This window comes from Argentina anserina, chromosome 1 (genome assembly GCF_933775445.1).
Source record: "Argentina anserina chromosome 1, drPotAnse1.1, whole genome shotgun sequence".
Taxonomy (NCBI): Eukaryota; Viridiplantae; Streptophyta; class Magnoliopsida; order Rosales; family Rosaceae; genus Argentina; species Argentina anserina.
The window spans coordinates 2,627,923-2,642,519 of NC_065872.1; the positions used below are offsets into that span (position 1 = coordinate 2,627,923).

General features: G+C 34.5%; 1 protein-coding gene across 1 annotated transcript; it reads left to right on the plus strand.

Moving 5' to 3' along the window:
• The first annotated feature begins 7,588 nt into the window (after nucleotides 1-7,588).
• On the plus strand, nucleotides 7,589-8,732 carry LOC126795150 (uncharacterized). Its single transcript, XM_050521983.1, has one exon. It carries the CDS (start codon nucleotides 7,673-7,675, stop codon nucleotides 8,333-8,335), a length of 663 nt encoding a protein of 220 aa, XP_050377940.1. The 5' UTR covers nucleotides 7,589-7,672; the 3' UTR covers nucleotides 8,336-8,732.
• The last annotated feature ends 5,865 nt before the right edge of the window (nucleotides 8,733-14,597 follow it).

Genomic DNA, 14,597 nt, shown 5'->3' on the forward strand with positions numbered 1-14,597 from the left:
CAAAGTGGAATCACTACGAAACCGCGATGGAAATGACCGGAAACGCATTCTCATACAAAAGAGTTTTGGAAGCGCGTGTTTCTGATAAAATAATAATTTTTGATAAATTTTTGAACTCTGTTGCCGACCCTCTATCTCTTTTGATACTTAGATCTCACATTATATTTGTGTTATTTCGAATGTAGAACACTAAGTTATTTGAAATTTAAGTTACTTAAACTATAAAAAAATTATTATGTTTATTTTATTTTGTATAATTTATATATATATATTGTTTTATTTCAACGCTTCCAAAACATATCCGTTTTCAAAAAAATTGAAAAAAAAAAACAATGTTTCCATGTTGTCGTACGTTTTGCTTCCGCATACTCGTACCTAATTCCATACAACTTAGATAATATATTAAAGCAGTTTCATAAGAAAAGTTAACGAATCAATAGCGTTTATATTGACTTTTTCATAGTGTAAATTATTACACATTTAATAATTACTTATTCATAATCTTCGGTAATTTATATTTTAAATTTTTTATAGTGGTAATGTGTAAGCTACGTACTTATAAAACGGCGTGCCTTCCCAATAGAAATGTGATTTGCGAAGCCTTAAGAGGCCACGCAGGCAAAAGCAGATCGAGATGGCGAGCTACTATACCTCCTAGCTAATCATGATGTTGAAGATAAGCTTCAGCTCTGCAATTAAATACAGACGACGACGTATCTTAAGGCCGCCAAATACCTTCATGAATGAATTGAGTCATTCCACATGGCACTATTTAAACCAGTCTAGCTAGCTATAATAAGAGGAGAGAGGAATATGATAGAGCTGATAAACCAAAGCAGCAGTATGTGTGTCTTTATCAAATAGAACTCAGCAACAATATTTCATCTAGTAGAATTAGGCATCGTAATATCGTTTCCAACTAGTCTATGTGTTATACTCTAATTGTATTTGTCAATATCTATCTGATGTAATCCCTATTTGGGAACACTTGTAATTCTACCTGTATATATACAAGCTCATGTCAGGTTGAGGTTGTACGCCTAAACATTCAGCAATTTTATCTTTAACTTTGTTCTTTCATGGTATCCGAGAAAGTGATTCGGAAGGAGCTTCAGGTTTAGTTTGTGGCTACTGATGATCAAGTTGCAGACATTTTCACAAAAGACTTGTCTTCTACACGGTTTCATTTTCTAGTAAACAAGTTTCATGTTCTTCTCAGACCACTTAGCTTGCGGGGGAGTGATAAACCAAAGCAATAGTATGGGTGTCCTTATCAAATAGAACTCAACAACAATACTTCATCTAGTAGAACTAGACATCATAATATCGTTTCCAACTAGTCTTTGTGTTCTACTCTAATTGTATTTGTCAATATCTATCTGATGTAATCCCTATTTGGGAACACTTGTAATTTTACCTGTATATATACAAGTTCATGTCAGGCTGAGGTTGTACGCCTAGACATTCAGCAATTTTCTCTTTAATTTTGTTCTTTCAAGAGCATCTCCGACCATTTTTTTCCTATTTTTTCTAAAATAGATAAATAAACTTTAAAATCTCTAAAAAGTTTATGCTCTAATTCTAATAGTTTATTTATTTTACATATTTATGCATTTTCTACAAGTGAATAAAATCTTATATATTCCTATTTTTATAACCATAAGTCATTTGATAATTTTTATTTGCAAGTTTGGAAAGATTTTTGATTGGTTGTTATTGAAATTTGAGTAATTGGAGAAAGTGTAGTATTTAATATTTAATTATGCAAAACTTTTGCTAAATCATGTAAATATAGATATTCATTTATTCTCTTTTATCTCTTTCTCTATTTTAGAGAATAATATAAAGAAGCTGTTGGAGTCAAAATTAGACAATTTTTCTTCTAAAATCTCATTTTTCTCTAAATATAGAATTCGTTAGAGATGTTCTTACAATGACGTCATTGATGAGAAAGCTCTTCAAAGACGATGATCACCAGTATGAGTGAGAGCTAGGGTTTGCCAAGAGAGAGACGACTGTGAATATAACAGCGACACACCCAGCTTAAATGAAAATCACAGCCCTTAATTTAGGTCATCTTTCGCCGGACCACCAATAATTTAAGCCGGAGACTCAAATATCTAGTATACGCCTTGATGAAGTTATAATGACAATAATGAAACTAGTTTCTTTTATGTAATTAATGTTAAAGGAGAAATCCTCTCAAGTTAGGTGTGTGTGGATGCAGAGAAATTGGTGACTCGTTGGGATCGTTGTGCACGTCCTAGCTAGCTAGCATGGTCGTTCCTTTGAAGCAATTTGTTTCATTAATCAATTTCATGTCGTCCTTACACTGTTCATTCGTTTTCCATATGTTTTTAAAATTTCTGCTGATATATTAGTGAATTATATGAGATCGAATGTGTCCTTGCCGTGTTGTTAAATGATAACTTAATTTGTTAGTCTAGCTATCAGCTGGTTGTCAAGTTTATCTCGATTCATGATAAATTTTGTCATTCCCTTTTAAATATATCAAACGTAAAAGACCTATATTCAATATGATATGATATGATATATATATATATAGTCTCTATTCAGAGTGAAGCTTCACTCTGAAATTACAGAGTGAAATTTCAATTTTAGCACACTTTTCGGTCAAATTTTTTCACCATAAGGGATTCAATATTTAGGTATTCTATTCAAGATCATCTATACAAAATTTCATCTAATTCGGACATCGTTAAAGTATTGAAATTAGACTAAATCAATGAATGAATAAAAACTGTTCAACGTGAACCGTTCGTGTAAATCTCAATTTTAAAAGCTCAAACCATTGTCAAATTGGATGAAACTTTGTAGACATGATCTTAAATAACATACCTAAATATTGAATCGTTTATGGTAAAAAAAATTGACTGAAAAATGTGTCAAAATTAAAACTTCACTCTGAAATTTCATAATGAAGCTTATAAGGACTATATATATATATATATTGAACGATCCATTGAGCGACTGATAGATCCTCTGACTCATTAGCTCTAATCCGATTTCGTGGAAATTAAAATAATTGTATATCAAGAAGTGCCTACCAAGTGCCTATCCGAACTCTTTTCAGATAGGTAGTATTAGTAATGTGTTTATGCAAAGACATTGTTAGTGTGAGACTATCTACGTTAGGTTATTTCCCGAACAATAAGGTTTCCTCGTCGAAATGCTTTTAGCATTTCAAGCCAATCCTGATTCCCAGTTGTCTCTTCAGACCAAAAACGAAAATAAATAATAATTCCCAATTGTCCCACATAAAGGGCTTTATTTGAAGAAACACTCCTTGTTCTGCAATTCCACTAGAAGCAAAGACGAAAAGTAGCACTCAGATGATAATATTAATAGTAGTAAACATGCATTGCCCTACTGATGTTGATCTGCGAGTTTGTTTCTTCCTGAAAGCTAGATATGTATTAATAATTGGAGTACCAAATTATTAATAAATCAGAAAAGCACAAAGGATCCAGTCAAATAAAGACCTATTTGACGTGCTTAATCAAGTTAATTAAACTCAAACTGATAAATAGTAGATCAAATCACACATCCGGGAAAGAGAGCAAGCAAGAGACAATAATAAAAAGTTAATTTGGACACCCGGCACAAGCACACTAGCAAGCGCCACGACCGGAAGGGATGGCAAATGGCCGTTGAAGGTGGCGGCAAAACTAAACAGCTGATCGACCTAGGGTTCAATTGTACGAGGGTTCTACATGATTCCATTTAACTCAGAATTGTACTAATGATCGATATGATAAAAACATGGCAAATGAATATGACATTGACGGATTGAATATAGTCACCAATTAAGTTTGTCCAAACCCCACCATGAACAGAACACAACTTAAATACTGTATATACATGCATGATGATCAAGCATGAGAAAATTCAAAGCCTTCATTGATAGGCAAGTAATTAAGTAGTAGTTGACAGATGGCATCAGGTCCCCGCGCCTTAGGTTCTTTCTGGCTTGCTAGCTCCCACTAATTGGTTTACAAGTTTTATTTCAATGAAAAACAAGCTCGATCATATATATATATATATATATATATATATATATATATATATATATATATATATATATATATATATCTGTGTGTGTGATAGAGCAGTAAGAAAACTCATAATGGAAGATCGATCATCCACAACCACATACGCCTTAACAGAAAGTGTTATGTATTTGGCTTCCAGAAGCACCTGATTTTCCTAGCTCCATCAGTCCGTCGCGTGTGCCTAATCAAGCTTCAATCATTTTCCCAAGTCAATAATTACCTGAATGGCCGGCGCTTTCACCTCTACGAACGTGGCAGATTAGACATACACAGGCCTCAGAGTTTTCATGCATTACTGGAACACAGAGTCAGAGATGGACCGTGGACGCAACTAATTGAATCACGCTAAACATATAACACAATTTGATTAAGGTGCCATGAAAATTACCCATATGATAACTTATATAGACCACATTTTATTGTAAGATCTTGATTTCTTTATGATACTAGCTAGGACCCTTAATTTTATACATCACAACATATATGAAATTCGTATTATCTCGGTCTATGCGCGAATGAGCTAGTTCACTACTCAATTTTTTTCGTAAATCACATATATTGGTGTGTAATTACTAGCAATTCTTTTATGCCCAATTCTTGTATGTTAACTATGTTTTATGAAATGTGAATCATTTATCATATATAGAAGTTTTTAATTAATTAGTATATGTACGTAATTCCTCACACATCAAATCAGCAATGATCAATATATGAACAATGGTACATAATCTTTTTTAACAATCATGTAATCATCTAAATGACTATTACATCATCCATGCAAAAAATATATATAACGTATTGAGTATCATCAACATTACGTCTATTTGAGTAATTTGACCCAGCTACAATTACTACTAAACAGTCCCATATATACTTCATACATCAACAATTAACAATTCTTTTTTGATAAAATTAAAAATGAACAATTATGCATGGATTGATGCGACTATTCTTAGTCTCCCATGAAGGAAATCACATTTAACATATTGCGCGCAAAAATTGAAGGTTTTTTTGTTTGCACAATTGCGGCTGTATTTGGCCCTGAGATTTTTAGAGATCATAAACTTAAATTATGAAATAAGCTGAGTTAAGTGTTTGGTGAACAAAATTGTTGTTGATTATAATTGAATCTTACACTTCCAAATGCATAATTTAGTAGCTAGGTTTTTGGTGTTTCTGATTATAGAAACTGATATTATTTTACTTAATTTTACCTTATTACTCTCATCTCATCTCCCTTAAAACCCACATACTATTTAATTTCATATCATTTTTAGTATTTATCTAAACTCACCACATCTTTATTCAAATATTCACCAAACACTTCAACATTCACAATTGATTATTTTCACATTACAGCTCCACCTAATTATTTTCAAAACATAATTACAACTGATTATAAAAAATTATATCGGGGTCAAACTCGCCATGCATTTCCTAGTGAGCACGGTAGGTGGAGTTAGTGAAAGGAAAAAAAATTTGTTTAGGGTTGAACTAAAGGAAAAGCAATGGCACCATTTGTGCTTTTCTTGTTCAAGTTGACAAAGTTTACACTCGAGCTAGCATTTCCATCAGGAAACATAAGAACATCAATATTCTAATGGGGTTAGCTACTTCGAGTTGCGCAAAAGATCCAGTTTTATTGACCCAATGTCCTTAGAGGAGAAGGAAGAACAAAAGCGATGGAATGGAATATAACTAGATCGAATCGATCCATATAACTAAGAACAAAGTTAGGGTTAAAGGTCGCAGCTGGGTTTCTTGCTTTCTTCAACAGAATTGGGTACAGTCGGCTCGAAGGTTGGTTTTCGTATATGAGGGTGTGCGTATGGTGAAAGATTCAGCAGCCGGCCACGTGTTCGTAGCAGATGCATTCATTGGTCTTTCAACCCTGTCACTCTGGCTGGCAGTGTCACTCTCGCTTGCTCATTGCATCGATGGTTCTCCCCATAGGAGAGCTGTTGCTTGTTGATTAGCTGTAGCATTGTAGCAAGCAAAATTTCGGTATGAGGAAAAAAAAATTAATAGCAAAAGTATGTAGTGCATGAGTTAGTGATTCTAAACATAATTCGATTCGAGTCATATATTTTTACATTGTTTTTTAGTGAGTTCAAACCGTTAGAGCTCACCAATATACTTCTGAATGGTTTTAGATATAATTAAATGTAGAATTTAATTTTTCAAGTAAAATAGCGTGACCGAATATTCTTGTTTTGTTACAAAATGTTGAGGTCGTAATAACAACTCTTTAAAGAATAAAGAATAGACGATTGGCTTATCTAATATGTCAAGTACTTATTTATTAATTCTCATCGATCAGATTGATAATATAACGTGAGTAGTTTGCCAAATACGATTATCTTTGACACGATTTGTGCATTTGTAGGTTTCTTAATTTGCATGACGGGATATTCCTTTCTAGTAGTTAAGACTTAATAGTGGCACCAGTCAGGTAGGTTTCTTAAAACGTACACCACGTTACCTGAGTTGTAATAGTAATTCAGAATGGAATAAAACTGACATTTATGATCTATTCATGCTAATTAATTAAGGCACTCAATTAGTTGTATACATTCATTTTCGTTAATCTTGGTACATAAATTTGATTGGACTACTGCTCGATCAAGTACGAAATTTTGATTGGACTTCTTATTTGTTCCTACAAATTAAGGTGTCAAAATGTTTTGAAGAAAGTTGATTGATTTAGCATCGCCCAATACGAAACAATAACAGCAAGCTAGCTTTGGGTCGATCGATATCCCTTGCTAGTTGGCTAATCTCGGTAGTTGCAGATACAAATTTTAGCATTTTCGTTACTATTGTCTAGTCTCAACAACTCAATATATGAATATCCTCTAGTTTTGTCTAGGAACGTTTATCTGGCAGCTGGCCGGTTTCATGTATAAGCTAAGCCGTACGTAACAACCCTAATTAAGTATACTAATGGTTTTTTTCTCACTATTAGTGAAACAACCTTCAACTTTATTATCATATCTACTTCCATATTGTAGCTCCTTTTCAATTCCAATTTCTATCACATTGTATATATTGTATAATGTAGTTACCTTTCCGAGAGGGATTGAGCAAATACACCTTAGTACGTAGGGCAAAAATATATACTTGACATTTGGGACCTTCCCAAATATCTTTAATCATTGAATGTGATGGCATCCTTAGGTAATTTGCTTTTTCCCTGGGGATGTTATAGTAACCCTTCGTACCCCGCCATCTACAAACCACTAGGAAAAGAAAACTCAAATCTAAATTATAATTCACAAACCCTACGAATTCCTATCACTTTGGAACCCAAACTCTTCGCGTGAGTTTTCTTACTAATGTCATCGATTTCTTCTAACTAATGTTCTCCACGCGCTGTAGTAGAGACTGCAAAACGTCTTCGCCATTACATAATTAGAGAATTCAACGTTATTGATAATATAATTATTTCTGAGCCCTTTATATACCTCTCTACCCTCCCCTTCACAAGCTCGTACCACCAAAAACCCTCTAATTAATCTCCTCTATCTACCCCTCCCCTCTCTCTCCCTCTCCAGTTTCTCTCTCTACAGAACAAAACTCTCTAGCTATCTCTCTAGAAAATGGAAGTTGAACCGAGTTCGCCTGTTGTGGCCAAGAAGCTATGGAATCTAGTACGGATAGTGTTCTTCATGTTGCGAAAGGGCTTAACCAAAAGCAAATTATTAGTCGATCTCAATTTGATGCTCAAGCGCGGCAAGCTAGCTAGCAAGGCCATCGCCAACAACCTCATCATGCTCCATCACTCGTCCAACTCCACCTTCAGCTGCCGCTCCAACGACGCCGTGTCGTTCGTCACTCCCCGCGAGTACGAGTTCAGCTGCAGCAATAGCCCCGCCACCCACAACCCTTTTCATTTCCACCACAAGCGCAACAAGAACCACTACCACCACCACGGATATTTTGCTAAAAATGCTAGTGCCGCAGCCGGGGCGTATCAATACGACGATGTCAGCACCGCCGCCGCGGTGCAGAGGGCTCTTGAGATGCTAAACAATGAGATGGTCGCCGAGGCTTCGCCGATGGTGACGCTGCCGGGGTTCGGGAAGAGCCCCATGGTGAGGCAGCTTAGGATAACAGACTCGCCGTTTCCGATGAAGGAGGAGGGAGATAGCCAGGTAGACAAGGAAGCTGAGGAATTTATTAAGAAGTTCTACAAAAACCTCAAGTTGCAGAAAAGGACATCTGTTCTTGAATCACCATATCGCGCTTTGCGAAGTCGATGAGATCGACCTTTCAAATTTACCACCCTCACTCTGGGTTAAAAAACCTAGCCTCAAATCTAATATTCCATGTGATGATCAAACAGGAAACAGCTAGGGCTTCATACGCCTGCTTTGATCGAGTGCATAGTTAATTTGTTTTCGCTTTTCAGATTTGCACATAAGAGTATTCACACACGCAAGGAATTTTTGTATGTGCCAGATATACTGTATCTTTTGTAATGTTTCCTGTTCTTCTGAAGAACATGCATGTGAATTTCAGTTATTTACTTAACGGTGAATTCAATATACATGTTGCAAGAAGAATGTTTAACTACAAAAAAACAAAAACTGGCGGATACAATAATCTCCTCACAATCCCTTAAAAAAAACTGTTACTTAAGCTAAGTGAGCAAACCTTTGATAATCTGTCACAAACGGATACAATTTTTCTTTAGATGATCGTTTATTTACGAGTTTAGATTATATGGGATTAACCTGAAACCGACGCTCTTGAATTGGAGCAATAAGTGTGATTAAGTTGTGTTTGGGCAACGTACGTATTAGTTAGTAAATTTGCTCCTACCAATTAACTTTATGTCCTGTGGTGTTTGTAATTAACTTTGCATGGTGAAAGAGAGAGGAAAGGCAAAGGTACGTAGCCTCTCGTCTTTTCATAAAGTTAAACCAAATATTGTACCTACTGCGACCAATTGCATGGGTTAAAGGGGCTTTAAGGAGAGCGTTGTGTTTGGCTTGGCTCGATATATATGGGGGGTTGGAATTTTAATGTATTGCATTTCTAGGTTGGTGAGTATGAGCTTTGGAATTATTAGGGTTTAGGGTTTTGTCTGCGTGTAGTGTTGTTCTGAAAGTGATAGTAGTGGTTCTGGTACTTCCATTTTTTCCATTGCGTTGTTGAAGGGTTAGTACCACATTGCATAAAGGGTGCCACAAATTTTTCACTTGTAAGATATATATAGGGAATGGCCTTTCATTTATATGATCATTGTAGATTGATTAAGATTAATTTGGTTAACTAGAGTTATCTTGTTATCTTCTTTTTGTGGATTAGTAAACAAGTTCAGCAAGATATCGAGTATGTACGTACGTATGTGATGTGTACGTTAATCAAACATGCATGCATGATTTGTCATGTAGTTTCAATAATTCAACTGATTGGCAACAATTTTGTCTTGAAGTAGTGATATTGCATTTTCATGCATGCTTAATTATGAAATGATCAGTCGAGCTTACAGCTTGGAGCATATACAGAATATCGTCTATATAATTGGGCGGACATCTTGCTAACCTTTTTTTTAGTGAGAGAATAGAAATGCATGCATCGATTTGTTTACAAAAGAATTATATGATTTTTAATAGAAATATATGTTCTTGTATGCAAATGAGTGTGTATATAACTATATATATATATATATATATAGTCCCTATCCAGAGTGAAGGTTCACTCTGAAGTTTCAGAGTGAAGTTCCAATTTTGACACACTTTTCGGTCAATTTTTTTCAGTATAAACGATTCAATATTTAGGTATGCTATTCAAGATCATCTCTACAAAATTTCATATAATTCGGACATCGTTAAGGTATTGAAATTAGATTAAATCAATGAATGAATTAAAATTATTCAACGTGAACCGTTCGTGTAAATCTCAATTTTGAAAGCTCAAATCATTGTCAAATTGGATGAAACTTTATAGAGATGATCTTGAATAGCATACCTAAATATTGAATCACTTATGGTGAAAAAAATTGACCGAAAAGTGTGCCAAAATTGGAACTTCACTCTGAAACTTCAGAGTGAACCTTCACTCTGGATAGGGACTGTATATATATATATATATAATTTTTTTTTTGAGAATATACATCACATGTGGCAAATGAGACATAGTTTATAGGTTTATAAGAGTTTTGGTCACTTTATCTATTGTCAATGAGTTTTGAACGTGAACTCCAAATCACTTTATAGTGGTATTAGAGACTTTATCATGATATTAGAGCGGATTATCACGTATAAAGCCCAAATAACCACACATACTTCACGTCACCTAAAATGTTGTTCACGTGTATGGTTTGAAAATTTATCATACGTGCGGGGGTGTGTTGATAACTTACATCCCACATAGAAAAATGAGACATAGCTTGTGAGTTCATAAGAATTTGAGCTACTCCATCTATTGCCAATTAATTTTAGATGTGAACCTGAAATCATTTTATCATATATATATATATGTGTATTACTATATTATATACTTTTGGTGAATAAAGTTGGAATTAAACAATCACAATATCCACTTTTCAATTGTCATGATAAATTTGGGAAAATTATAGTCTACGCCACTACATGCTATGCATCAGTCTTTTCCTTTACACACTATCACACGAACTACATGCGTGCATGTTATGACACTAATTCTATACCACACATCAATGTATGTATAACATACACTGCTACACAGCAGATGAACCCATAAATTTGTGCTATGAAATAAATTATCCTTGATTGCATATGTATTGTCTGTACAAAAAAAGAAAAGAAATATATCATTCTGTTCATTATCATGAGGTAAAGTCCTGAACTTTCTTTTCCTTCACATTTATTCTTCTATCTTTCATTTTAACTATATTTAAGCTTGTAGGGTGGCATGTGGCAGCTCAAGTGTCCATCTCACTTTTCCTGTATTTCATATATTGACTCTCATAAAATAAAAACAAGAAAGCACACCCAACGAATTCGAAGTAACTCTACAGTTGACTAAAAATTCTATGTAAGGTAGCTGTTGATAAACATGACTGACTTCACTCAACAAATAATCCGGTACCATTTATAACTTTGGGTCCGAATCAATTAAAACTTATTATACCCCACGTACTATTTTAATATTACTAGTTAATTTTTTTTTGTATTTATTTTTGATTGGTTACTCATATTTAAATAATATTGTTCTATTTCACTGCGTGCATATTTATCACACCATGAAATAATATAATTGAATGAGTACACTATATGATAATGTCACTTGACTAGGCTCCACTTACTTACTGGATTGGCTGCTTGCTTGGACTTACGAGTGAGTAAGAAAGACCTACTACCACCCTCTTCTTAATTTAGCCAATTTTGTTATAAGTACACAAAATAATTAATCCGAATAAAGGGACATACAATTTTACACCCAATTTTATACACTCACAATGAGCCTTTGGATTTTAAAACATTCAATGGCTTATATTAAGTGTGAGAATCACATAGCATTTTATATCTTAACAAACAAAAAAAGAGATAAATAAAAGTGGATTAAACTGTTTTTTTTCTGTAAGTAAAATAAAAAAAGAAATAATAATGGGATGAGAAGAACATAAGAATACGATTAAAGAAACACCACAGCTAGCCGTGAGAACGCCAAAAGAAAAGAAGAACTATGGCGTTCGAATTCATCGTTTGTAATTTTCTATGGCCAGTTAATTTTCTATTAATTATGGAATCCTTCATGAAGTTCTTCGAATTCTGATATTGTGAGTTCTTGGACCTATATCTACCCCTTCAATTTCTTATTGAATGGATCCTCATTTACATGCGTGCTCTTATAGAACACACGGTAATCAATATAAAAATCACAAGATTGTAGATGTATTGTGGGCGGAACAAAATATATAAAGAGTGAAAGTGTGAAACAGATTAAATTGGTGTGTGAAACAAGCTAGTGAGACACTTTTCCTTAGTTAATGTTTCTCACAATCCTTGCTCCCAGCAACTAGTATGGGGTTCAAATCCTTGGATCCGTATCCCTTATTGTTCTTCCTTTGTTTGTTGTTGAAATTGGCAAAATACAAAGAAAAAGTATGCAGGGGTAACTCATGACAAATCATTAACGGCATCATGCATGAATCTTGATTTCACTATTTGGACTTTAGGGAAGATGGTGAAATCATGGGATCCCTAAAGTCGTTTCACAATCTGCATGTGTTCATGTCTTGTTAATCTTTTTCTTAATTTTGTTAGTAGAAATGTCAATCCGATTTATAACTTAATGAACAGTACATACAAGAAGAAACACACTCATTAGGACCGACACTAAGAGTCTCTCATATGAAAACTCAGCACCTAGCTGCCCCTAGATCTCAAATAAACAAACAGACGTTCACATTCTAAATACCGTTTATAACACCTTTATTTAAGTAGTCTTGAAACACTTAAAAGAAAATGAATATTGATGCAACTAAGCTAATCAAGATTACACTTCACTCAAAATTACACTTTGTTATGAGCCCTGAAAACCCAATCCAACCATATGGATATTCAACCTTCAAAACTTGACGAGCCCAACGAAGCCCTCCAAGCCCAAATTGACTAGCAATCCAAGAAACATAAACCCTAGCAATTGGGAACTACCTAGAAGTTGCCGGCATCCCCAAATCACCACCGACGTCAATCTCTACCATGGCCTCCTTCACCATTAAACTCGTCGAGGAAAACCCGACATCATGACCCTGATCATCCACCAAATTGTCGATGTCACACGCACGACGAGAAATCAAATCCATTCCTATATTGGATCCAGAATCGAAGACCCCAAAATCCCTTTCATGAATAGAAAAGATGGAGAATCCCTCTCCTATTGTCGTTGTAGGCGTAATCAGAGGAGAGAGGAGACCTTCCAACCCTGCCGTCAACCCCTTTCTCTCGGTGAGAGTGGAAAAGCTCCACCATCCTGAGACACTAGTGCAACACCCATATCTTCACACCACGCTAATCTGTAGAGGAAACCAAGAAGACATATAAACCCTATAAGATGTGGCAAAAGGAGAGAAAGAGAGAGAGAGAGTGCATTTTTAATTATTATATATATATATATTAATTTTGATCATGCTCTGTTTGCTTATTTATTTTTTGTATTTTACTTTTTAATTTCAGAATTGAAGAGTTTTATTTATGTCATGTCATTTTCACACTTAATCTATGCCATTAAATGTCTTAAGATCTAAAGGCTCACAAATAGTGTATAAATTGTGTAAAATTGAACCGGACCCTATAACTTTAACCGACATATGGAATTCATTTCAATGATAAGAATCTTTAGATGATCGAAAGTTCGAAACCATAAATGCAAAGAAATAAAAACACGAAACGATATATACCTGCAGATTCAACTGTATACGTACACGCATATATGGAGCTACAATAGTACAGTATATATAGTACTTAGATCATCATTGTGGGTTTTATAGATCTAGAGGGGTTAAAAATATGTGGTAGACAAAAGATTACAGAACTAAAGAATTATGAAGAGTAGGTGAGACTGAGAGATTGTGATGTTGTGTTGCATGATTCTTGAAGGGTCTGCTTCATGCACTAAAGAGGCGCCTCTCGATCTTAGTTCTCTCTCTCTCTGATAAGAAGCAACTTTGTTGCCCACCTCTATCATGTCCACTATCTTAAATAAATGTTAAATGCATTTTTTTTCAATAAATTTATAACTATAGTATTATAAAAGACACTTGACATTTATTTATGGTGGTAGACATGATAGGGGTGTACGATAAATTTGTTTCCTCTTGAATGCATTAATTGCGCGCTTTGTGATAAAATTTATTCAATCCAAACTTAGGCTTCTATTTGTTGACCCAAAAAAAAAATTGAAAAAAAAAAGCTTAGGCGTCTTGCATTATTTTCAGTCTAAACTATCTATCTATAAATAGAGTGATCATAATCAATCTTCATTTTCCATTTTTGATTAATTAGTTTATTTTGTTTTCATCTTGTTATGTAGGAATTATGAACTTCTGGACATTTGTAGAGCCAATTGGCAAACATGCCAGCCTTGTAGACGCGTGCTATGCATGATGGTTTGATATCGATCGGCGGAAGATTAATTATCACGCACAACTTTCTCTCAGTTTTCAATTCTAATTCAACTAATATTAAGTCGAAGGCGACTCGTCAATTATCATTCAATCGATCACTAAACTATTACGTACGTACTATTGATTTGTTTCTTCAAGTACAAAACATCCTATTAACTTTTTGTTCACCACTTCACACTTCACACTAAATATTTCCAATAGTTATTATTAACCACCGAACGCATGCATTGTTTTACTACCTTTCCGTAAATTTCTTTCGGTAAATTGACATAGGCTTCAGCGTCGGTTTGGATCTATACGTATATGTGTATGGATCTATACGTTTTTTTTCACATGCCTTTTGGCGAACAAAGCCATTTTCTTTAAATACTGTAAATTTGGTATTACGCCAAATTCCGTCTCCCTCA

Excerpts from the sequence above, each read along its gene's own strand:
- LOC126795150 (XM_050521983.1), top strand. The coding sequence starts at position 7,673 with ATGGAAGTTGAACCGAGTTCGCCTGTTGTGGCCAAGAAGCTATGGAAT.